Below are 24,829 nucleotides of genomic sequence, written 5' to 3' on the forward strand. Positions count from 1 at the left end.
ATCAACATTTGGCTTTGTTAATTTTCTCGTTATCTATTTTATTGTTTCCTAATCCTACTGATTAGGATTATGACATCCTAATCCTAGCTTCACCATTTCCTTTCTTCCACTTAGTGTTCATTTACTTTGCTCTTCTTTTTCTAGCTTCTTAAGGTAGAACTTTATTAGATCAATGGTGAATTTTTACCTTTCTTCTTTTCTAACATAAGCATTTAAAGCTATAAATTCCCTTCTGAGCACTGCTTTAGCTGCATCTCACAAATTTTATATGTTGCATATTCATTATCAAGTTAGAAATATTTTCTAATTTCTCTTGTTATTTAAATACGGAGGGTTAAATTTTAGGTATCTTGTAATTTAATTCCATATTAATCAGAGAACATACTCTGTAAGATCTCAGTGTTTAAAATTTATTGAGACATATTTTATAGACAACTATACAGCCTATCTTGATGAATGTTCCATGTTTACTTGAATAGAATGTATATTCTGCAGTTTTGGGGTACAGTGTTCTATACAAGTCAAATAGATCAAGATGGTGGACAGTACTGTTCAGATTTCTATGTCCTTTTTTTTCACTAGTAATTTTGTCGATTGCTGGAAAAGGGGTATTGAAATCTCCAACTATAATTTTGGAATTATATAATTCTGTCTTTAATGCTGTCAATCTCTAGTTCACTTATTTTAAACCTTAGTTATTAGATAAATACACGTATCACTACTATGTCTTCCTAAAGACTTGAACATTTATACTCATGAAATGTCCCTTTATTTCTAATGATATACTGTCTCTTGAATTTTGCTTTATTTGATGTTGTTTTAGCCACTTCAGCTCTTTGATGCTTATTGTCTTTGTATGGTGTATGTTTCATCTTTTACTTTCAACTAATCTATGTCTTTATATTTATAGTATGTTTCTTGTAGATAACATATAGTTGTACCCTCCTTTTTCATTTACTTTTTCAGTATTTAGTCCATTTACAATAAGTAATTATTGATATAATTAGATTTATATCTGTCATTTTGCTGTTAATTTGTTAGTCCCATCTTGCATTTTGTATCTCTGTTCCTCCTTTCCTGTCTTCCTTTGGACTTACTCAACATTTTTTACAATTCTGTTGTAATTTACCTATTGGCTTTTTAGTTATAACTTTTTGTACTTTTTATTGTTCTACATATTACAATATAAATCCTTAGCTATTGCAGTCTTCCTATTTTACAACTTCGTGTAAAATATAAGAAGCTGGCAACCCTTAGCTCCATTTTCTGTCTCTCCAACGCATTATGCTATGGCTTTCATATGTATTACATCTACAGGCTATACATCCAATTATATAAAGTTATAATTTTTGCTTTAAACAATCATACATTTTAATTGATAAAAGAAAACAGTCATGTATGTACCTACATATTTTCAATTTCCTGTGTTCTTCAGTCCTTCCTGAAGATACAAATTTCCAACTGGTATCATTCCCTTCAGCCTGAAGAATGTTCTTTAGTGTGTCCTACAGTGCAGTTCCGCTTACAATCAATTTTCCATTTTTGATGATCTGAAAACGTCTTTATCTTACCTTCATTCTTAGGATGTATTATTGTTGGATAGAGAATACTGGTCAAGAGTATATTTTTCCTTGAGCACTTAAAAAATATACCACTGTCTTCTGGCCTGCCTTCTGACTTCTGATGAGAAGGCAGCCATCACTTGTCTTACTGTTTCCCTGTAGGCAATGCGTTATTTTTCTTTGGCTGCTCCCAAAATTTTCTAATTATCTTTGGTTTTCAGCAGTTTGACCCTGATGTGCCTACGTATGTTTTATTGTATGTTCATTCTGTTTAGGTTTTCTGAGCTTCTTAAATCTGTAAACTTATTCCACAAAATTCAGGAAATTTTTGGCCTTTTTTTCAAAATTTTTTCTTTCATTCTCTCTCCTCTCCTTTTTGGACTCCAATTACACATATACTAGACCTATATTGTCCTCCTACAGGTCCAGATTCTGTTCATTTATTTGCATTTTTTTCTCTCTCTGTTCTTCAGATTACATAATTCCTACTGATTTGTCTTGAAGTTCACTGATGCTTTCTTCTGCCATCTCTAACCTGTTGTTAAGACCTTCCAGCAAATTTTTTATTTCAGGTCTTTTATTTTCAATTCTGGAAAAATCATTTGTTATTATAGTTCCTTTTTCTCCACTGAGACATCTCATCTGTTTTTTGTCCAAACGTATTTTTAAATGTCTTTTAACATGCTTTAAAACCCCTGTTTGCTAACTTCAACACCTGTGTCATTTCAGGGTCAGTTTCCATTGATTGTTTCTTTCTTCACCAAGGGTTACATTTTCCTGTTCTTAGCATATCCAGTAATTTTTATTTGTATCCTGGACATCGTGACAGATATGTTACAGAGACTGGAATCTTTTATACTCCTTTGCAGAGCATTACTTTTTTCTTTGTTCTAGCAGTGAGTTAACTGGCTGAAATTAAACCCCAAATCTGTCTCCCTATAGTGGGGAGCAACTGAAATCACTTCAGTTCTTTTAGCCTTAGCTGGCTGCTTTGCGTGTGCCCCAAGCACATAGTTGTCTACTTTGCTGATTTCTATTCTTATCTTTATCATTTCCTTTCTTATTATTTTTATTTTATTTGCTCCTCTTTATTTTTAAGCTTTTTACAGTGGAATCATGGATCAAATATAACTTTATACCTTTTTTCTTTTCTAATATAAGCATTAAAAGCTCAAGGATTAACCAGAGATTTGGGCAGAGTTTACACACAGAATTTAGTGCTGTATCTTCTTCATTACAAGATTTCTCCTGTGTTCTCAGCTGTTTGGTAGCCCTAAAATCCATTCTCCGGTTCCTCAAGTCAGTAAAGCTGTTGATTTCCACCCAAGTTCCCAATGCCCAGCACTAGATATGGCCTGGCCTCAGGTCAAAATTCATGCACACAAAAAAGGGAAACTTGCCCAGTGCCTTTCCCTCTTCCAGGTGCGGACACTCCTCCAGTTTCTGCAAGCTTCTGGTCAATTTCTAGTTCCCTCAGATAGTGGTTTTTAAATATTCTGTCCAGAGTTTTTAATAGTTATTTATAGGATTATTCTAACATAAGTTACTCAGCCATAATACTGCCTTAACAATTTATTTGCATGCCTGCATACCTCACTAGACTTCAAAAATTTCAGAGAAAGAGTCTTTCACCCCATGAATCCCTAGTGCCTCATTCATTTCTTTTTAATTTTTCAAATGCTCCTTTATACCTACCATTCTCCTTTAGGCATGATCTATTGTATGTTTTTTTAAAATTCAGTTTTACTGAGATATATTCACATATCATACAACCATACATGGTGTACAATCAACTGTTCACAGTAACCAGCTTACAGTCGTGCATCATCACCCCAATCTATTTTTTGAACATTTTCCTTATACCAGAAAAAGTAAAAATAAGAATAAAAAATAAAAGTGAAAAAGAACACCCAAATCATCCCTCCCATCCCACCCTATTTTTCATTTAGTTTTTGTCCCCATTTTTCTACTCATCCGTCCATACACTGGATAAAGGGAGTGTGATCCACAAGTCTTTCACAATCACACTGTCACCCCTTGTAAACTACATTGTTATACAATCGTCTTCAAGGGTCAAGGCAACTGGATTGCAGTTTGATAGTTTCTGGTATGTACCTCTACCTATTCTAATATCTTAAAACCTAAAAAAGGTTATCTATATAGTAAGTAAGAGTACCCATCAGAGTGACCTCTCAACTCCATTTGAAATCTCTTAGCCACTGAAACTTTGTTTCATTTTGCACCCCCCTTTTGGTCAAGAAGATGCTCTCAATCCCACCATGTTGGGTCCAGATTCATCCTTGGGAGTCATATCCTGCATCACCAGGGAGATTTACACCCCTGGGAGTCAGACCCCATGAAGGGGGAAGGGCAGTGAATTCACCTGCTGAGTTGGCTTAGCTAGAGAGAGGGCCACATCTGAGCAACAAAGAGGTACTCAGGGGGAGACTCTTAGGCACAATTCTAAGCAGGTTTAGCCTCTCCTTTGCAGAACTGAGCTTCATAAGGGCAAGCCCCAGCATAGAGGGTTCAGCATACCAAACCACCAGTCCTCAATGTTTGTGAGAACATCAGCAACAATCCAGGTGAGGAAGTCCAACACTTCCACATTTCCCCCCAGCTCCTCAGGAGGGCCCTGCATATATATTTTTATTCTCTGCCCAAATTACTTTGGGATGTGTCGCTATTGCACCTTAACCTACACAAACCTACCAGGTCTCACTTCCTACACAAAGTTCCATGTAATAATGGTGAATTGTATGGTTTTTTTTTTTAAATTCTTATGATCCTTCATTGTAGTTTAGTCTTCATTTCTTATTTTCTTTTATTTCTAATTCTTTCCTAAGTACCGTCACTTCATTTCCAGATTCTTTTAACTCAGATTTATGCTGTTCTTTCATGTCTTATATCACTTTCTTAATGTCTCATGTCTTTTTGAGACAGCAGTTTTGGGGTTTAATCTGTACGGGGATCATTTTTTTCTGGCATGTTTTCATTATTTGTAAATATGTTATTCTGCTCCTTATTCTCTTTTTTCCTTCAACAATGTATGAAATTTGACCCTGATCCTATTCTTTTTCTCATTTTATGTCAAACTAGTTTTCATAATTTGTAGAATTTCTGACTCTGGATGGTTTTTCTGCTTTGCAGACTTCTATTTTATTCCCATATTGTTAAAAATACAGTAGCTTGTATTTGAGATCTCCTAGCTCTTTTCCCTTGAGTTATATTTGGACCTTCCCTTTTTATTGTTTCTACTAACTCCATCCTGATCAGATTTTCTTAGCGTATATCCCTGTCTAGAAGGGAGCTCTAGCTGTCCAGTTTAAGAATTCATAGGGTTTTAGTGCTCCAGCTCCTTCAAGTCTTACCATGAACCCCTACCACTCTTTGTTATTAGATAATGTCAAAATATCCTCCATTTTCAGATGTTGTTCACAAAATGGCTTGCTGAATTTTCCAGCAAATGCCTGTTTGATATTTTGTAGTTCTTTGTTCCCAAATCCCTCAGACACTGGCTCCCTTGCGTCTGTTTCCCCATGGCACAGATGCTGATGCAAAGATCCTGTGGCTGTTGGTGGTGACCTCCCCATACACTTGCTCATGGAGCACATGGAAGGTATACTACCTAATTTTGTTGTAATATTGTCCATGGATTGTTAGTTTGCTATCTAATTTCTCTGTTTTTATGTGGAGCTTATGGAAGATATAAAAACTCTGCTGTCATTGAACTATCATCCTGTTCAGTCAGCAATTTAATAAAGGATCTTGAAAAAATGGCATACTACTGAACTAGGTATTTTAAGAGGACAAATCACACAGGTAGCCATTATATCACATTGAGTAAATAAAGGGTTAGCAAATGTTTCTACAAGTTCACATAAAATTGAAATTAAATCTATGCTTACTATATTTCTAATCATAAAGATGAATTTCTGCCTAAGTCTGTTTATTAAGAAGGGCAAAAAGCTTTCCTGAAACATTAAAGAGTTTGTTTTAATTTCTCCAAGATGGTTGACTTGTAACTTTAACTCTAAGGATTTTATTACAGAAAGCTACATTGGCTAACATGTTTATAATATAAAACTGTTCACTTGGAATTGCAATTCTGGCACAGGAGGTTGAATTTACTCATTAATTTTTATGATAATTAAGTCACATTCTTTTACTCACAGACTATTCTTTAACTTCACTACTAGATAAGTGACTTTACTTGTTAATTCAGAAAACAGTAAGACTCTCTGTTTTAGCTTTCTCCATAAGGGCCTATTTGAAATAAACTTTGTGATTCTAAAAGATTCATTTCCTAAAAATAATGTGAACTTAAGTTTTCTCCATTAGTATCTGAAGGGTGAGTGTGTTATCTTCCATATCCAAATTTAATTATTCTTTTTCTTCTACTATCAATGAGCATTTATTGAACAATTATTATGTGTCAGGCACTGTTCTAAGTGCTTTAAGTATTTAAACCTCACAAAAGCTCTCTGAGGTGGGTATTATTATTATTATCCCCATTTTATATATCATTATGAAACAGCAGAGAGGTGATAAATCTTAACCATATTTTACAGTATCTCACGATACGTGTTTGTATCTGCATATATACTACAGTTTTCATGGCACAATAGTTGATAGCGAAGATTCCGAAGCCAGGCTTCCCAGGTTCAAATCCTGGCTTTACCCATTACTGGCTATCTGACCCTTAGGGAAGTTAGTTCTGAGGCACAGAGAACTAAGGGTCAGAAAATCAGATGAATTACTATAGGAAAGACACTCAGAATACAGCCTGGCACATAGCTAACATGTACAGGTCTTACCACTATTTTTTTAAATTGGATATATGGTATAAACTGAATTATCATTCTGCAACTTGATGTTTTCACTCAATATTATGGTTTCAAAAATGCTCCATGCTGCAGAGCAGATCTAGTTTATTTATCTCCTACATACTATTCCATTATATAAATATGTCAATCTCAATTAACATATCTATTTTTCTATTAATGGCCATTATATTTGGTTCCAGTTTTTTACTATAATGCAATGAACATCCTTATGTATGTCTTCATATGCACACGTGCAAGGATTTCTTCTACATATGTAGAAGCGGAACTGCTGGATCATTGGGGATGCATACCTTCAACTTTACTTGATACTCCAAAACGTTTTCTCCAAAGTGGTTTTATCTCACAAAAGTGGTTTTATCCCACAAGCAGTGTATGATGTTTCTCCACATCCCCAATGACGCTTGGTATTGTCAAACTTTAAAAATAATCTTTATTCTAATGATATTATAATAGTAAGTGGTAAAAATATCCTTCCTATGCATAATCAAGTATTTGTTAAGGACCCTAATTCACAACTCCTTTAGATCACAAATTTAATATTAGAATAAAGAAAAAGACAGTGAAATACAAAGCAAGATGCTTAAGTATTAGGTCATGGACTTGGAGGATCCATGGAGTAGCAATAAAATTTGTCTATCACGAGAAACATAAGCCATGAAAAAAATCATACTTGGTGAAAAAGAAAACACTCACCTCAAACTCTCCAAGCAGTTTAGATATAAGTAAACCTTCTGGAAACCTGGATACAACCTAATACAGAGAAAATTTATATAATAAATAGGCACAAATGGATGCTCGGTGACAAAATATCAACATACAGATACTATAGCATAAACAGTAACAAGGGTAAAAATAAACAGCATTATCAAATGAATTATATTCACATTATATTAATTTTTTAAAAATCAGTTCCCAATTTTAGAACATCAACAAGACAGTGATTTCCGAAATTTCCAGAGCCGAGAAATAGTTATTGCACATTACTGTAACATATATGTTCCAGAAATTCCTACATTTCTTTAGCTCAGCCAAACATAAAATAAATAAATATTTTACAGCACAGTATCAAGCTTTTAAATGTTACAAAAGAAATACAATGGACACTACGGAAAACTTTGGAAAATACATGTAAGGAAAGAGAAAATAACCGAAGATAGCCATTGTTGTCCATACAAACTTAAAGATATCTGTACTTAATTTTAAAACTAAGGTTGTTAGTTCCATAGCCAATGTTTTAATATCATATTAAACCACAGACATCTTTCCATGTCAGTAAATATGAATCAACATTTTTATTGGCTACACATTTTTAAAAATATTCAATATACCTAAATTTATTTACTCAATCCTCTATTTATGGCTGTTTTTTATTTTTCACCATTATAAATGCTGTGACAAATGCTTTCATACTTGCATTTTTGCACACTTATCCAATGATTTTAGGATAAATTCCTAGAAGTGGAGTTGCTCTATCTCAACAGAATATAAAGAGCTTTGTGTTTTCCTAGATTTTTCCAGATAATACATATCGTATAAAAAATTCTAAATCAAGCTTTAGAAAAAACATAAAGTAGAAGTTGTTGCAAAAGCCTATGACCCAGGGCTTGGGCAAGATGGCAGCATAGAGAGGAGTGGAAACTAAGTAGTCCCCCTGGAACAACTACAAAAAACCAGAAACAACTAGTAAATAATCCAGAATAACTGTGGGGGGACAAACAAGACCGTCCACTCATCATACACCAACCTGAATTGGGAGGAATGCCCAAGATCACAGCATAAAATCTGTAAGTAAAACCTGCGGATCGAAGTCATGAGACCCCCTCCCCCATAGCCTGAGCTGCAAAGCCTTGTGGTGCCAGAGAGAAGCTCTCTCTCAGCAAGCAAATATAGCTCAGCTGAGCTCCAACTGGGGTTTTAAGTAGTGACTGTGAACTGCTCACTATAGGTACGAATCCCCAAAAAACAGACAGAGGCTTTGGGTGACGACTGACTTTGGAGAGCTGGAGGGGTGCCTTGGACTAGGTCTGAAGGGGACCATCTGTTTCTTTTTTGGCTCAGTGGAGAAAGCCTCAGTCATTTTCAGTTTCCAGGGCTGTGACTCAGAGAAGGGTGGAGACAGCACAAGCAGAGAGAGAGACCATTGAAATGCTAATGATCTCCCCCTAGGGGGTCTATCTGCTCTAAGAGGAAAGGGGTGGGGCCCTTTCCATTCAGAACCAGACCCAGAGCCTGGGGGAACACGGCCATACCTCCTTATACTGTCAAGAATTATAGGCTAACAGGCATCACCTGCTGGGCAGAAAAGCACAGTGACCTGAAGCATCACAGGGTGGAGCAATTTTCTAAGACACACCCACAGGGAAACCAGATACTGAATATTTCTTCCCTCTGGGACCTGAGCTTGTTCTGGTCTGAGAAAACCTGATTTGGATAACCAAGGAAACCATGCCTAGACAACAGAAAATTACAACCTACACTAAGAAAAACAAACTTATGGCCCAGTCAAAGGAACAAATGCATGCTTCAACTGAGATACAGGAATTTAAACAACTAATGCTAAATCAATTCAAAACGTTTAGAGAAGATATTGCAAAAGAGATAGAGGCTATAAAGAGAACAATGGGCATATATAAGGCAGAAATCGAAAGTTCCAAAAAACAACTAGTGAATCTACGGAAATGAAAGGCACAACACAAGAGATGAAAGACACAATGGAAACATACAACAGCAGATCTCAAGAGGCATACAACAGCAGATCCCAAGAGGCAGAAGAAAACACTCAAGAACTGGAGAACAAAACACCTGAAAGCCTACACGCAAAGGAGCAGATGGAGAAAAGAATGAAAAAATATGAGCAACGTCTCTGGGAACTTAAGGATGAAACAAAGTACAATAATGTATGTATCATTGGTGTCCAAGAAGGAGAAGAGAAGGGAAAAGGGGCAGAAGCAATAATAGAGGAAATAATCAATGAAAATTTCCCATTTCTTATGAAAGACATAAAATTACAGATCCAAGAAGCGCAGCATACTCCAAATAGAAGAGATCTGAATAGGCCTATGCCAAGACACTTAATAATCAGATTATCAAACATCAAAGATAAAGGGAATCCTGAAAGCAGCAAGAGAAAAGCGATCCATTACATACAAAGGAGGCTTAATAAGACTATGTGCGGATCTCTCAGCAGAAACCATGGAGGCAAGAAGGAAGTGGTGTGATATATTTAGGATACTGAAAGAGAAAAACCGCCAACCAAGAATCCTATATCCAGCAAAACTGTCCTTCAAATATAAAGGAGAGCTCAAAATATTTTCTGACAAACAGACAATGAGAGACTTTGTGAACAAGACACCTGCCCTACAGGAAATACTAGCACTACAGAGTGATAGAAGACAGGAGTGCGTGGTTTGGAACATAATTTTTGGGAGATGGTAGCACAGCAATGTAAGTACACTGAACAAAGATAACTATGAATATGGTTGAGAGAGGAAGGTTGGGAGCATGTGAGACACCAGAAGAAAGGAGGAAAGATAAAGAATGGGACTGTGTAACTTGGTGAAATCTAGAGTATTCAACAATTGTGATAAAATGTGCAAATATGTTCTTCTACGAGGGAGAACAAGCAAACATCAACCTTGCAAGCTGTTAAAAATGGGGAGGCATTGGGGGAGGGATGCAATCAACATAAACTAGAGACTGCAACTAATAGAATCATTGTATTATGCTTCCTGTAATGTAACAAAGGTGATACACCAAGGTAAATGCAGATAAGAGGGGGGGATAGGGGAGGCATGTTAGACACTTGACATTGGTGGTATTGTCTGATTCTTTACTCTACTTTGATTTAAAGTTATTTTTCCTTTTGCTGCTTCCTAGCTGTCATTTTTTTTTTCCTCTTTCTTTTGCCTCTCTACCTTCTTTGACTCTCCCTCCTGCCTTGTGGAAGAAATGTAGATGCCCTTATATAGACAGTTGTGAAGGTGGTGAACACATAAATATATGACCATACAGAGAACCATTGATTATTTACTTAGGATGGAATGTATGGTGAGTGAACAAAACCATAATAAAAAAAAAAAAATGGGTTGATGACAAAACCTCGAGGGCAATATTCTGAGTGAAATAAGCCAGACACATAAGCACAATTATTGCAGGGTCTCACTGATAGGAACTAATTATAATATGTAAACTCAACAGACATGAAATATAAGGTACCAAGATATAGGACGAGGCTTAAGAATGGGGAGCGGTTGCTTAGTATGAGCAGAATCTTCAACTAGGATGAACTTAAATGTTTGGAAATGAACAGAGGTGTTGGTAGCAAGATGTGAGAATAACTAACAGTGCCAAATGGTGCGTGAATGAGGTGGAAAGGGGAAGCTCAGAGTCATATATGTCACCAGAAGGAAAGCTGGAGGTCAAAAGATGGGAATGTATAAAACTGAATCCTATGGATGGCAACGTCCATGATCAACTGTACAAATACTAGAAATCGCTTCCATGAACCAGAACAAATGTTATGACAATAGAATTAGAAGTTAATAATAGAGGGGCATATAGGGAAGAAATATATACCTATTGGAAACTATATACTACAGTTAGTAGTATTTCAACATTTTTTCATAAACAGTAACAAATACTACGAGTCAACAATTGAGGGGGGTTAGTTAGGGATAGGGGAAGATTCGAGTTTCCTTTTCTTTTTTCATCTTTCACTTTATTTCTTGTCTGGAGTAATGAAAAGTTTCTAAAAATTGAACAATAATTAAGTGTGATGGATGCACAGCTGTATGAGGGTACCCAGGGGCAAGTGATTGTACACTTTGGATCTTTGGATAATTGTATAGTATCTGAACAATCTCAATAAAAATTAAAAAAAAAAAAAAAAAAAAAAAAGCCTATGACCCAGAAACAGTCATTGCTGCTTTTCAGAAAACATGTTAAGATGCCTCCATGCATACACACACACACAACCCTTATGATTTCATATGAAAGGATAATGATGAACATGCTATTCTATAACCTGTGTTTTTTAACAGAAAAAAAATTTATTGGAAATCTCTTAAATACATTTTAAAGTGTAACTTAATACTTCCAAATATTGGAGGAAGAGAAAGGACTTGCCCTGGAGACAAATGACTGGTCCCAGTCCTGTCCTAGGGTGCTACAGGAGTCAGTTGAGGGCTCATACCTTTTATTATATAGGGTTGAGGGGCAAGGGCCAGCCTTGATGGTGGCTTTGCTCCTCTTCGTCTCAGGTCAAAGTCAGGGCTCAGCCTCCCTGGCCTCTCCCTGATGGGGTCCTGGACAAAGACTGCTGCCTGCAGAGGCCAACATTAGGAGCCAAAGAGGAATGTTTTGGACAACAGCTAATAGATCTTTCCATGCAAGGCCTTGGAAAGAGGGCAGCAGCTGAGATGGGGGTGGAGGGTGCTAACGATAACCTACTAGGGGACTTTGCCCTTCTCCGCCCTGGGGCCTTGAGGATAGTGTTGGCTAACACAGGCAAGTGCTCTAGCCCAGAGATAGGGGGGCCAGTTGGCCACCACTGCTGGGAACATTTCTTTGTGAAAGCAGAATGCATGCAAGGGTCAGGGCTCAGCCTAAGCCCAAACAGCATTAGAGCCCACTCCAGTCCTCAAGAGGTCAGTCAGCCTTGTGGGTAGGAACAGCTCCATGTGCAATTTACTAACAAGCAATCAAGTTACCTGCTCCACTTAAGAAGAGCTGCTGCCAATGAATAGCCAAGGTGGGCCAGGAGCAATGGGAGAGGCCTAGTTTTCCTTGGCCAGGGCTACCAATTGGGCTGGGAGAGGGATAGATGGCAGGTGGGTGAGGCTAGGCACTTGACCTATTCAAATAACAATACCTGAAAGGTTAAGTCAATCATATGCCTAGCTTTGGCATATAACCTGTTTTTAAAGTCCTACAATATGTCAGGGAGATACTTCCATGTGAAATATATAGATATACATAAGCCATTTAACCAAACTGCATGACATTCCCTAGTTTGGATGGATAATTTAACCAATTCTCTATCAATGAATATTTAATTTTTCTCTACTTTTTTGGTTACCATATAATAATGTCATATTGAACATCATAAAAAAAATCACTGGGCACTTGCTTAGTGATCTCTTTGGAATAAACTTTATATAACATTATTGCTAGGTGAGAAATATATGCACCTCAATTTTTTTTTCTGCTTTAACTTTAATTTGCATTTATTTTATGATAAATTTATTCCCAAGGCTTAAGTTTTTGTTTCTTCAGTTTCTTCTGGGGTATCTTTTTCTTCCGTGCAACCACCTCTTCTGGTTTAGGAACGATTTGCTCTTTTTCAGTAAGGATCATCTCAATGTGGCAAGGGGAGTTCATGTATGGATTAATCTGACCAGGAGCTTTCTAAGTAAGGTGGCGCATCTTGGGGACTTTGTTCAACTGGATGTGCTCGAAGACCAGAGAATCTACATCTAAACCTGTAAGTTCAACATTAATTTCTGCATTTTTAAGCATGTGCAACAAAACTTCAGCACTCTTTTTGGGCCACTGACCCTGCGTCCAGCCCCACTGTTTGGCCAGGGCACACCTACAAACACTGCCGTTGTAAAGACAGAATGGCACACACTGCTTCTGTAAAGTGACATCTTTCAGATACTTGGTGGCTTTTTGAATATGCATATCCTTGATGCCTGAGCAGTTTCTTAGGTGTTCTTAAAGTGAACACGAAGATTTGAACCTCCTGATTTGCATGATTTTGTGGGGTTTTCTAGGTCAAGAGAATAGTGAACCATTTTCAGAGATGACCTCAGGACATTTATAAAAGGACAGTCTCAATTTTAAAGTATTTCCAGACTCCCTAAAAAAGACTTTTCCCATTTCTAATACCCTCACCAAAGATGGTAACTGTAAGTAGTTCCAATATTTGCTGAACTGAAAAGCAAAATGAGATAATCTGTTCTTAGTTCATGTGTTTATTGGACATATGCATTTCTGCTTTCATAATTACCTATTTATGCCCCTTGCTGTTTTTACTCCTTGAATATATATAATCCCTGGAGGCAGCAAGGCAGGCCAGCACACCCAACTCCCTTGCTTCATTCTTACCTCTACCACTTTCTGGCAGAACTCCTGGACATGCATGTATGGAGATAGGAAACCTCTCTTATGGTAGCACAGGATTTCCCCTAAACAATCACTGGGAAGAAACGGGAATCAAACACAGGTGGCTTAGGGCTCGAAGATCAAGATTTCCAAGAGGCTTGGCAGAGGCAATAAGGCTCCTTATGACCTGGCCTCTGAAGTACTGAAACACCATTACTATCTGTCAAGCTGATTATTTAAAGCGAGATCCAAGGAGAAGAGAATTAGACTCCATCCCACAGAGGGAGAAGTCTCAAAGAATTTGCAGCCATCTACCACAAAAAATTCAGAGTGCTGAAACTTATTTTTAATTCACATTTGTAGACACCTCTGTTTCTGCAGTATCAGAAGTCTAATGACATAGCTACAGAGAGAAAAAAAATCTCAACTTTATGCCAAAGCCACAAGAGAATAATTTAAAATTAATTTTTTCCTATGACATTTTTCAGATAGGGATCTGGGTATAAAATTTATTGATTTTATTCAAAGCTAAGAAGTCTTTTCACAATCATTTAAATATAATAAAACTTCTTTTTAAAAGAGCCTAGGTCGTGAGTCAACTATTGCTGTGTATGAGAGACTCACTTTAGAACCAAAGATACAAATGTGATGAAAGTGAAAGAATGAAAAAAGATATTCCATGCAGACACTAACTGAAAGAGAACTGGAGTAGCCATACTAATATCACACAAGGTAGACCTTAAGGCAAAAATTGCTGTAAGATATAAAGAAGGACTATCTATTGATAAAAGGGTCAATCCATCAAGAAGATATAACAATTATAAACATATCTATCAGCAGACTCTCAACATATATGAAGCAAAAATGATAGGTGAAGGGGAAAATAACAGTTGTATTTGGCAACTTCAACACTCTAATTTTCTGTTGGATAGAACTGGATAAAAGATAAACCAAGAAGTAGAAGATATGAATAACATATAAAGCAGCTAGATCTAACAGAACACTCCATCCAACCACACAATAATACACATTCTTCTCAAGTGCACATGGGACATTTTAGATAGACCATGTTAGGCCACAAAATGTGACAATAAACTTAAAGTATTATCAGTGATCATAATGGAATGAAATTAGAAATTAATAGAAGGAAAACTGACAAATATGTGGAAGTTAAAAAATATATACTCTTAAGCAGTGCATCAAAGAAGTTAGTAAATGCTTTCAGGTTAACAGAAATAAAAACAAAACATACCAAAACTAATGGAATGAAGCAAAAGCAATGATCAGGGAAATCTGTAGCTATGCCTACATTAAAGAAGAACAATCTCAAATCAATAACCTGACCTTCCATCTTGATGAACGAGAAAAACAAGAGCAAACCCAAAGCCAGCAGAAGGAAGGAAATAAAGCTTAGAGGGGAGATAAATGACATAGGAAAACAGAATCAATGAAACCAAAAATTGGTTCTTTGAAAAGATCAACAAAATTGGCAAACTTTTAGCTAGACTGACCAAGAACAAAAGAATACCCAAATTTCTAAAATCAGCAATAAAGTAGGAACATTACTTAGTGACAGTGACAGGGATAAAAAAGGAGTGTAAGAGAATACTATGAACAATTGTATGCCATCAAATGAAATAACCTAGATGACATGGACAAAGTCCTGGAAACAAACAGCTAAAACTGAATCAAGAAGAATTAGAAAATTTGAATAGGTCTTTAACAGATAATCAAATCCTTCCAACAACAAAAAGGTCCAGGACCAGATGGCTTCGCTGGTGAATCTATCAAAAAAATCAATCTTTCTCAAATTGCTAAATACTAGAGAAGGGTATGCTTCCTAACTTGTTCTGTAAGGCCCATATTACCCTAATACCAATAACAGCACCAGAAAGGACAACTACAGACCAGTGACCCTACCAAGTACACTTTCAAAAATCCTTAACAAAATGCCAGGAAACGCAATCCAGCAGCATATTAAAAGGATTATTATATACCGTACCAAGTAATTCCAATCTGAAATATATACCCAGGAATTGAAAACAAAGTTGTACACAAATATCTATAGTAGCAATTATCACCATAGCCAGAAAGTGCAAACAACTAAGACGTCTATTTACTAATGAATGGATAAACAAAATATGGTATATCCGTAGAAAGGGATATTCTGCTATAAATAGGAATGATTTACTAATGCATGCTGCAACTTGGTACCTTGGAAACATCATGTTATGTGAAATAAACTAGCTACAAAAGTCCACACACTATAGGATTCCATTTATATGACTTGTCCAGAATAGGCAAATCCATAGTCACTTAAAGCCAATACTAGTAGTTGTCAGGGGCTGGGGAAAAGGGTAATAGGGTGTGCCTGCTTGATGGATATGGGGTACCTTTTTGGGGTGATGAAAATTTCTGTAATTTGATGGTGATGGCTGTACAACATTGAGAATGCGCTGGAAGTCACTGAATTATCCACTTTAAAACAGTTAAAATGGTAAATTTTATGTTAAGTGAATTTTACCTCAATAAAAATAAATTATTCCCACTTTAAAAAAAAGCCTAGGTAGAGAAATTCCCACTTACAAAAAAAAAAAAAAGGCCAGGTTGTCAAATTCCACAAATAGCTAATGCAAGTAGTTATATTGCAGAGGACAAGTGTTAACTTACAAATCAGTGCTTAGGGAATTATTCCCAATTGATGATGATATAAAATCTGTACCATTGGTAACAAAATAAAAGTAAAAAGACCCATATGAAAGGCTTCCTAGTAATCAGTGAATATGATGCAGCAACACACCAAATTTATATGAAAAGTTAGCCATAGAAAAACCTATAGTTCTCTTTTCATAAGCTTCACCATGATTAACAGGCAACAAAAACTTATCTTGTAGGCATTTAAGAAACAGGACTAATGTTACTTCCTCCTTGGAAAGAAGGGCTGTCATTTTAATACAAAGGATAAAGCAAATGAATACCAAAACAGCCAAAGGGCTCTTCCAAATTAATAAGGCAAAGTAATATATAAGGTCAAGGACACAAACAGGCAACTCATAGGAGAAATATAAATGGCTACTAAGCTTATGAAAAGATGCTCAATTATAATAAACCAGAGGCATAAATTAAACCATATGGTTGGATAAGTAATAGTTCTTAATCTTTGGAGGGAAGCAGAGACATAGCAGTCTCATTCACTGTCAGTGGGAATGTAAATTTGTTCAAACCTTTTAGAGGGCAAATTATCATTAATTAAACTTAAAATATGCAATACCTTTGAAAATTGCACTTCTGAGTAAGTGTACAAAGATATTAACTGCAGCATTTCTTAAATCAGCCGAGGCAAGAAACAACCCAAGTGTTAATCAGCCATGGATCTCATAAATGAAATATGGAACATCAACATAAAAAGATACCATGTACTGTTTACAATAACATTCAACATACATGTATATAAAATTGGTATTGGAAAAATACTGGACTGCTTGTTAACAGTGACTTATTGCAGTGAGGGGAAGATGGGAGAAGAGAGCATTTATTTACATTTTAAAAATAACTGTGACACCATTTAAAATTTTTAGAAGTAATTTACTGCATTTTTATCCTCTATTCCTAAAAGAACAGCCACTCTTTTTGCAGTATATTTGAAAAGTTCAGGTATAAATATAAAATTAATAAATATTAGCAAGCAAATTAAACATAACCACAAATGGTATCTAAATGAATAATTAATTATTCTTATCTTTTTCCCAGAAACAGAAAATACTTACAAATTTTATCTTCTGTTTTATCTCTGGATTGATAGTCCCTCCAGGTCCAATTTGGGCAATAACTGATTTGAATGTGTTCTCTAGCTATGAAAAAAAGGGAAAAAAAGTTCACAGTCAAAAAAAAAAAAAAAAAGTCAAAGTAAATATAAGCAGGATGTAAAGAAAACATTTTTCAAAGGAAATATATTTCAATCAAATGGAAGAAATACTGTTCTTCAGAAAAGTAAGAGAAGCACTGTAACATTTCATACCATATAAAATACATTGAGAGACGATGGAATGTACATGAAACTAAACACCCTGGAATTTTCCAAGGTGATTACATTCTCTGTAACAATTAGATCTAGTTTTGTTATTTTCTTCTGTTTATAAAAATATCCAGTGTGTATTAACTGCATATTTAGTGAATGCCTAATACAGGGAAGGGAGGAAGGGAGGGGACAGTGGGAGGTCCCTGGGAGGTGGGAATGAGTATGAGCATTGGTGGAACGACTGGCTTTAAAGGGTGGGAAGGAAAAGAGCCAGCAGGGATATAGACAGGTTCTGTAAAGGGGGAGGCAGGAGATGGAGAAAATTACTGTGTGATGGCTTCAGTATTCTCTGTGAGGTAAGAAGCAAGTCCCACTCCTAAGAGTAAAAGGAAAAAGGAAGAATGGTCAGACACCTGAAAAAGTACAAAAGTAGGAAAATAAAGTTGTGGAAATAATGGACGATAATCTAAGCTCCAATATGTAAGCAGTTAAGATAGGAGGGGCATGAGTTAAGCCAGCAGGGGCCTGGAGATTTTTGTAGAGAGAAGCCAATGGCATTGAGCTCCCAATAAGGTAAAAAGATGATGTATGGGAATTACTGAAAAAATAAGGTGAAGTACAGGAGGTTACGACCAGAGAAGACAGCATGGAGCATTTCCAGATAAACAAGGCCCAGCGAATTGTCATGGCTGTGAAGAATTAAAGTGGAGTGATAGAGCCTAGAGTTATTTTCACTCAAGTCACTAAAAAGGATGACTGAATGTTTAAAAAGAAAATTAGAGAAGTCACAATGGTATAAAGAAAAACATAGATTATCCAAATCCTGTCATATAAACACAATAATTATTAATATTAATATTTTTCCCTTCTAAACTTTTTTTTTTGGTCTTTCTTCTTACTGTCTCTGGGCCTGTCATTACTAACAAACTGTGTGATCTCTTAGGACTCAGTTTCCTCATCTGAAAAAATGGAGCTAATATTGACATCTATAAGGTTGATATGAAAATTAAATAAGTCATAAAAAATGCTTTTCATGGTGTCTGGCTCATGTGAAAGTTCAAGGCAACACTTCCCCGCCCTCTGGTGCAGGGTGCCCATGCCGGCAGGACTGTCTGTCCCTCAGGGGAGCTCATCACTCTTCTTTTCACATACTGCTACCGACACCACATCTAGGCATGAATTCCTAAAAGTTTTAGAGGTGAATGACTACATAGCTTCTAGGAGGAGGTTTTTCCCTACCTTTATGTTTTCTTGGGCATTTCCATGTGGATTTGGGAAGGGGAGTATTAGATACCTAAGATTACATCACTACTTTTCACAAAAGGCTTCAGCCCTTTGTCTTAATGTTCTTTACACTTTTTCCGTATCTGCCATGAGACAAACTCCCTAAGGCTCTCCCAGTGAATGACAAGAGTAGCTATAAATAACTGATTTTTCAAATCCCACTATGATCCCATAATTTGAAGAGTCAATTCAACAGTTTATTAAATTCCTACTGTGCTAAGTTTTTCAGGGGACTAAAAAAAAAAGGTCACCGTGACAGCATCATGCCTCTTAAGCTGACTTTAAACAAAATGTAGTGGGAGCAATTTAAAAAAAGGTCTAGACAATTATATAATAATGTAGATTACAAGGGGTGACAGTGTGATTGTGAAGACCTTGTGGATCACACCTCCTTTATCTAGTGTATGGATGAGTAGAAAAATGGGGATAAAAACTAAAGGACAAATGGGGTGGGATGGGGGGATGATTTGGATGTTCTTTTTTCACTTTTATTTTTTATTCTTGTGCTGGTTCTTTCTGATGTAAGGAAAATGTTCAGAGATAGATTGTGGTGACGAACGCATAACTATGTTATCATACTGTGGACAGTGGATTGTATACCATGGATGATTGTATGGTGTGTGAATGTATTTCAATAAAACTGAATTTAATAAAAAAAAAAAAGGTCTAGATAATTATATAGGTAAGTTATAAGGTGGAAAAGGAAAGTAAGATTGGGAGGTAATCAGTGACTGACATGAGGAAAGGAGTCAAGAGGAGACCCCAATTTCAACAATGCTTTCAATCTCAAATGCCTATTCGCCAAAACACAAAAAATGGGCAATCAATCAAGTGAACAAGAGATTCTAATACAGGGGCAAAAATAAAGAAGGAAAGTGACAAAGAAAGAATAGGCCGTATTCAGATATAGCAGCCTATGGGACCAAGAACTTTGAGCCATAAAGATATATGCCTCAGAAAAATGGACAAAGATATGACTAGGCTTCAGAAAAAGTAACCCTAAGTAGCCAATCAGAGCATAAAGTTCAACCTCTAATAAATACACAATAATGATCGGATATAGTTCTTTGTCTATCAAATTGAGAAAATGATGCCTATTTATTCATTCAACAGATACGTACTGAACACATCTCTGTGCTTGCACAGTACTATGTGCTGAATATTCAGGGTTAAATAAACTAGATATGATCCCTGCTCTCATGGAACTTGCAGTCTAGTGTGGGGAGACATAGGAAACAAACAAATATATATGTAATTACAATTCTGATAAATATGATGAAGAAACCCACAGTGTCATGAAAGGGTTATATGCCTGAAGGTGTCAGGAAAGCAACAGGAGACCTAACTTAGATTGGAGGTTCGTGGGAAGGGAGAGTTGGGAAGGGTTCTCTGGAGTAGTGTCCAGTCATATTGAGTATTAGGTGCAAAGATCTGAAGACGCACACTCACACACTTTATTACTGAAACAAATTTTATGGAAGATAACCTAACTATAGATATGAAAAAACATAAAGGTGCAGTTGTTCTTTTAGAAATTACTCCTCAGGAGGAGTAATAGAGATTTGTGCAAATTTGAGCAAGGATTTTCATCACAAGTTTATTTTTAATAGCAAAACTAGAAACAGCCTAAATGCCCAATCTAGGGTACTAGCTAAATAAATTATGACACATTCATACCACTGTTAACAGTTATGTTGCAGAAGAATATTTAACAAAGTGGATATTCACAATGTACACTTATGATAGAAAAAAAGCAGGTCACAAACTAAGGAGCAGAAGGATCTCTATTTTACAAAAAGAAAAACAATGTCAATTTTTCTAGGTCATGAAAGTATATGCAATTTTTATTTTCCTCTGTATTTCAAATTCTCTACACTCAATCTGTATTACTTTTATAATAATAAAGAGCTATTTTTAAAAAACATAGACACCTAAGTGATAATTTCGAAACATGAGGGTGGATGCATTTTGGAAACAAGATGCATGAGGCCAAAAACAGAAAAAAACAGAAGTTACATCTTAGAGGAATACACCAGAGGCCATTTAGCCATATGGAAAAACATTAATACATTTCTGTTAAAGATCACAAAATTGGAGCTGAGATATGTGCAGGAGCAATGCTTTCAATCACTTAAATATTTGCTAGGTAGCTTATTTGTCTAAAAGCTAGTCAGCATGGAATTTGACTTGCCATACTAAAAACTTTATCTGAACTTACAGGATAAAAGCTGGAGAAACAAGTACAAGTTAGGTGCAAGCTAAGATCCAGTCCTGATTTAAGTCAGAGAAGAAGATATTCTTTGCAAAGCCCAAATTTACCTACTTTAAATCTCATGGTGATTTTTACAATGAACATTTTCTGCTGTGTAAAACAGGGAACAGGCAGGGGGTGAGAATGAAGTACTTAGATGTTATTAAGGCTAGAGAAGCCAGAAATACCAGATCCCCATTACTCCTCTTACAGGCAAAGACCTGTAAATGGGAAGCTGAGTAACACCATCACTAGCTATGGGCTAGTCTATAAGATAACAGAAATTTCTCAAGACCTGGGCTAGACAGAGCATCTAAGGCTTCACTCGTTAGAAAATACAGCCCATGCAAAAGTTTATAACTCCTCTGAACTTCCTCTGGAGAGGTCAAAATAAAGAAAAGCCAGTACAATGGGGTAAATGAGGTAAAAATATTATTCCTTCAAAAAAAGAAGGAATAAATTGTTCAAACCATTTGCTTTATGAAACATGGCAGTGGGCAAAGGCAGGATACTAAAAGATACACCTGTCTGTTCCTCTTGCAGGTAAAAAATGAAAATCTCAGATCCTCATTTTACAATGGAAAATGGATTTTTTTTTCTTTTTGGTAGCATGTTTTTCTTATGACAAAAATAGTTGTTTGCTGTGGGAAACAGAAAATACAGATGATCAAAAAAGAGAAGAAAAGTTGCCTATAAACTTACAAATTTAACATTTATCTTTTTTCATGAATATAAAAAAACATACTTTAGAGCTTTATAGGCACATATAGCAAACTGATAGTCAATAATTTTGAAGAAAATGTAAAAAGTTACATTTTTAAAAACAGGATTGATAATTATGTTGGATGTGTCCTACTAGGAAATGAAAATAAATATTTTAAGAATTAGGGGAGTGAGATCCTTCAAGGTTCTGTCCCCTAACAGAAGCTTTAAACAACCAGCAATAACTGGGAGAAACATCTTCTCAAAGCTGCAGAAAGCAATTAAAGGACTGCAGTAACAGGGAGAGTGCTGAATCAAGAAAAAAGCTATTAAAAGCAGTAAGATCCACCAGTACCCTGGCTGCCCGTCTCCCCACGGCTCACCTGCTGGGAGCAGAGCCAGTCTGCGCACCCGGTGCACATACTGGGAGTGTGTATGTCTGACCCAATCTGTGTGGTGGTGGTCTGAGAAACTCGCTCTCCCCAAACTTGCCCTGTGAGTAGAGGCAGTTCACAGAGCTCTTCTACAGAATGCTGTGGGAGAACAGTCAAGTCGAGCTGCCTGGACCAAGTGACTGCTGGCTGTAGGACATACAGTGCAACCCCCAGGACTGGGAGAAAACTGTTTCCTAGAGCAGACACTGGTATCTGTGCAAATGGGGGAAATTCCAGGGCCACATGTGCATGCCAAGAAAAGAGGCATGTGGAGAAAGGATCAGGGAAGCCCCTATGCTTCAGCCTAGAAATAGTCTCTAAACTCATTGTATGGATAAGACCTAAAGGAGAGCACGCACTCACACAGGTCAATCTGCAAAGACTGGGAAAAGCATTTTCCTTTTTCCCTTCTCTCTCTCTCTCTCTTTTTTTTTTTTTTTTTTGGTTAGCTACCAGCATAAGGAAAGGTCTATCATAACACTAGCTGGATATGCTGGATACGAGACTCTAAATTCCAGCAATAACACATTAAAATAACAAAATGCTCAGGTTTCAACAAAAGATTACAAACATACAAAGAAACAGGAAGCAATGGCCCAGGCAAAGGAGAGGATTAAGGCATTAGAAACCATTAAGGAAGTGGACCAGACCTGGGATATATCAGACAGACTGGGGAAAAAAAAATGGTCGCAAATATGCTCAAAGAACTAAAGGAAATTAGGAAAACAAATGATAAACACAAACAGAATGTCAACAGAGAGGTGGAGCTGTCAGAAGAAAAAAAAACTCAGTGAACTTGAAAGTTAAGACCACTGAAATCATCTAATCTGAGAGCAGACAGAAGAAAAGAATAAGAAAAGTGAACAGAGCCTGAGCAAACTGAGCAATCTGTGGGACACCATCAACATGTTGATACATACACTGTGGGAGTCCCAGAAGGAGAAGAAAGAGAAAAAGGAGCAGAGAATATTCAAAGAAATAATGGCTGAACACTTCCCAAATTCAACAAAAGACATGAACATACACATCCAAGACACTCAACAAACTCCAAACAGGATAACCCCCCAATAGACCCACCCCATCACATATTATAATCAAACTGCCAAGTGCCAAAGAGAGAATTCTGAAACATGCAAGAGAGAAGAAACATATCACCTAAAAGAGAGCCTCAAAACAATCAAATGCCAATTTCTCACTGGAAACCATGGAGGCAAAATAACAGTGGGATGATACAATTAAAGTGCTAAAAGCAAAAAATTGCTAATCATGAATTCTATATCCAGCAAAACTGTCTTTCAAAAATGAGAGCTGAATTTAAGACATTCTTAGATAAACAAATGCTGAGGGAGTTCATCACCACAGACCAGCAATGCAGATGTTAAACAGAGTTCGACAGGTTGGAAGGAAAGGACAATAAAACAAAGCCACATGAAGAAACAAGGATCTCTGGTAAGGGTAACGACATTGGTAAACATAAATGCCAACAGTATAGTATTTTTTGTTTGTAACTCCACTTTTTACTTCCTACAGGAAATAAAAAGCAAATACATAACATGTAATGATAAGTCAGTAGTTTTGGACTCAATGTATAAACATGTAATTTGTGATAAGTACTACATAAAGGTGGGGAGACAGATGGGGTCTAGGAACATAGCTTGTGTATACTTTTGAAGTTAAGTAGGTATCAAAGTGACCAGGATTGCTATAGATTTAGGATGTTAAATTTAAGCTCATAATAACTATGAAGGAAATATTGGAGAATATGCAAGTCATGAAGACAGAAATTAGAGGACAGGATGCCAGGGTTGGGAGGGCAGGGGCAATGGGGAGTTAAAGCACAATGGGTGTAGGATTTCTGTTTGGGGAGATAGGAAAGTTTTAGTAATGGAAGGTGGTGAGGGTACCGCAAGTATCAATATGAGTAACCCCAGTGAATGGTATACTTGGGAATGGTTGAGATGGGAAAGTTCATGTTGTATATGTTCCCACAATTATAAACAAAGAATGAGCAACTAAGGAGACAATGACAATTAATGCAGTACATGATCATGGACAGAATTTAACAGTGGAGGAAAAGGCCCAAAAGAACACTTTGGGACATATGAAAAAACTGGAATATAAACAAAAAGCTTTATAACTATGTTAAATTTCTTGATTTTGACAACTGCCCTTAAGGTAGTTATTTAAGTCAATATCCTTGTTCTTAGGTAATGTACATGGCAGTAATAAGTATTCAATGAGCATGACGTATACAACCTATACTCAAATATTTAGAAAATGGATTGACAGACCCACAGATAAACAGGTGGATTGAAAGAGTAACAGAAAATAGGCTGATGGGACAAATGTGGCAAAATGTTAAATTTGGTGGATCTGGGTATCTGGGAACGATAGGGGAAGACAGAACTTCTCTGTAAGGTGTTTGAATTATTTTTTAAATTTTTTATTATGAAATACTTTCAAACTTACAGGATAGTTAATTATGATAATATTTCATAATAAAAAAATTTAAAAAAAGGATTAGAACCCACCACTCAGAACAAGATTTAAATAGTTGTGGTGGCAAAAGATTTCAACTGGAAGTGAAATGTGGTTGCTAGGTTTCATCTCTGAAGAATTCTTGGAAC

The 24,829-nt window shown here is 36.3% G+C and overlaps 1 protein-coding gene across 3 annotated transcripts in view; it reads right to left on the reverse strand.

Annotated features, from left to right (window-relative positions):
* The window catches only part of TDRD5 (tudor domain containing 5), a 122,524-nt gene that overhangs the window by 82,805 nt on the left and 14,890 nt on the right, over positions 1-24,829 (reverse strand). For all 3 annotated transcript variants that reach the window (XM_037812807.1, XM_037812803.1, XM_037812799.1), the window contains 2 exons: positions 17,281-17,364; positions 7,103-7,159 (listed from right to left, as the gene is read on the reverse strand). In XM_037812807.1, the coding sequence (XP_037668735.1) occupies positions 7,103-7,159; positions 17,281-17,364 (141 nt within the window). The remainder of the gene's footprint in view (positions 1-7,102; positions 7,160-17,280; positions 17,365-24,829) is intronic.

The sequence above is a fragment of the Choloepus didactylus genome, chromosome 2 (genome assembly GCF_015220235.1).
Source record: "Choloepus didactylus isolate mChoDid1 chromosome 2, mChoDid1.pri, whole genome shotgun sequence".
In the NCBI taxonomy this organism is placed as follows: Eukaryota; Metazoa; Chordata; class Mammalia; order Pilosa; family Megalonychidae; genus Choloepus; species Choloepus didactylus.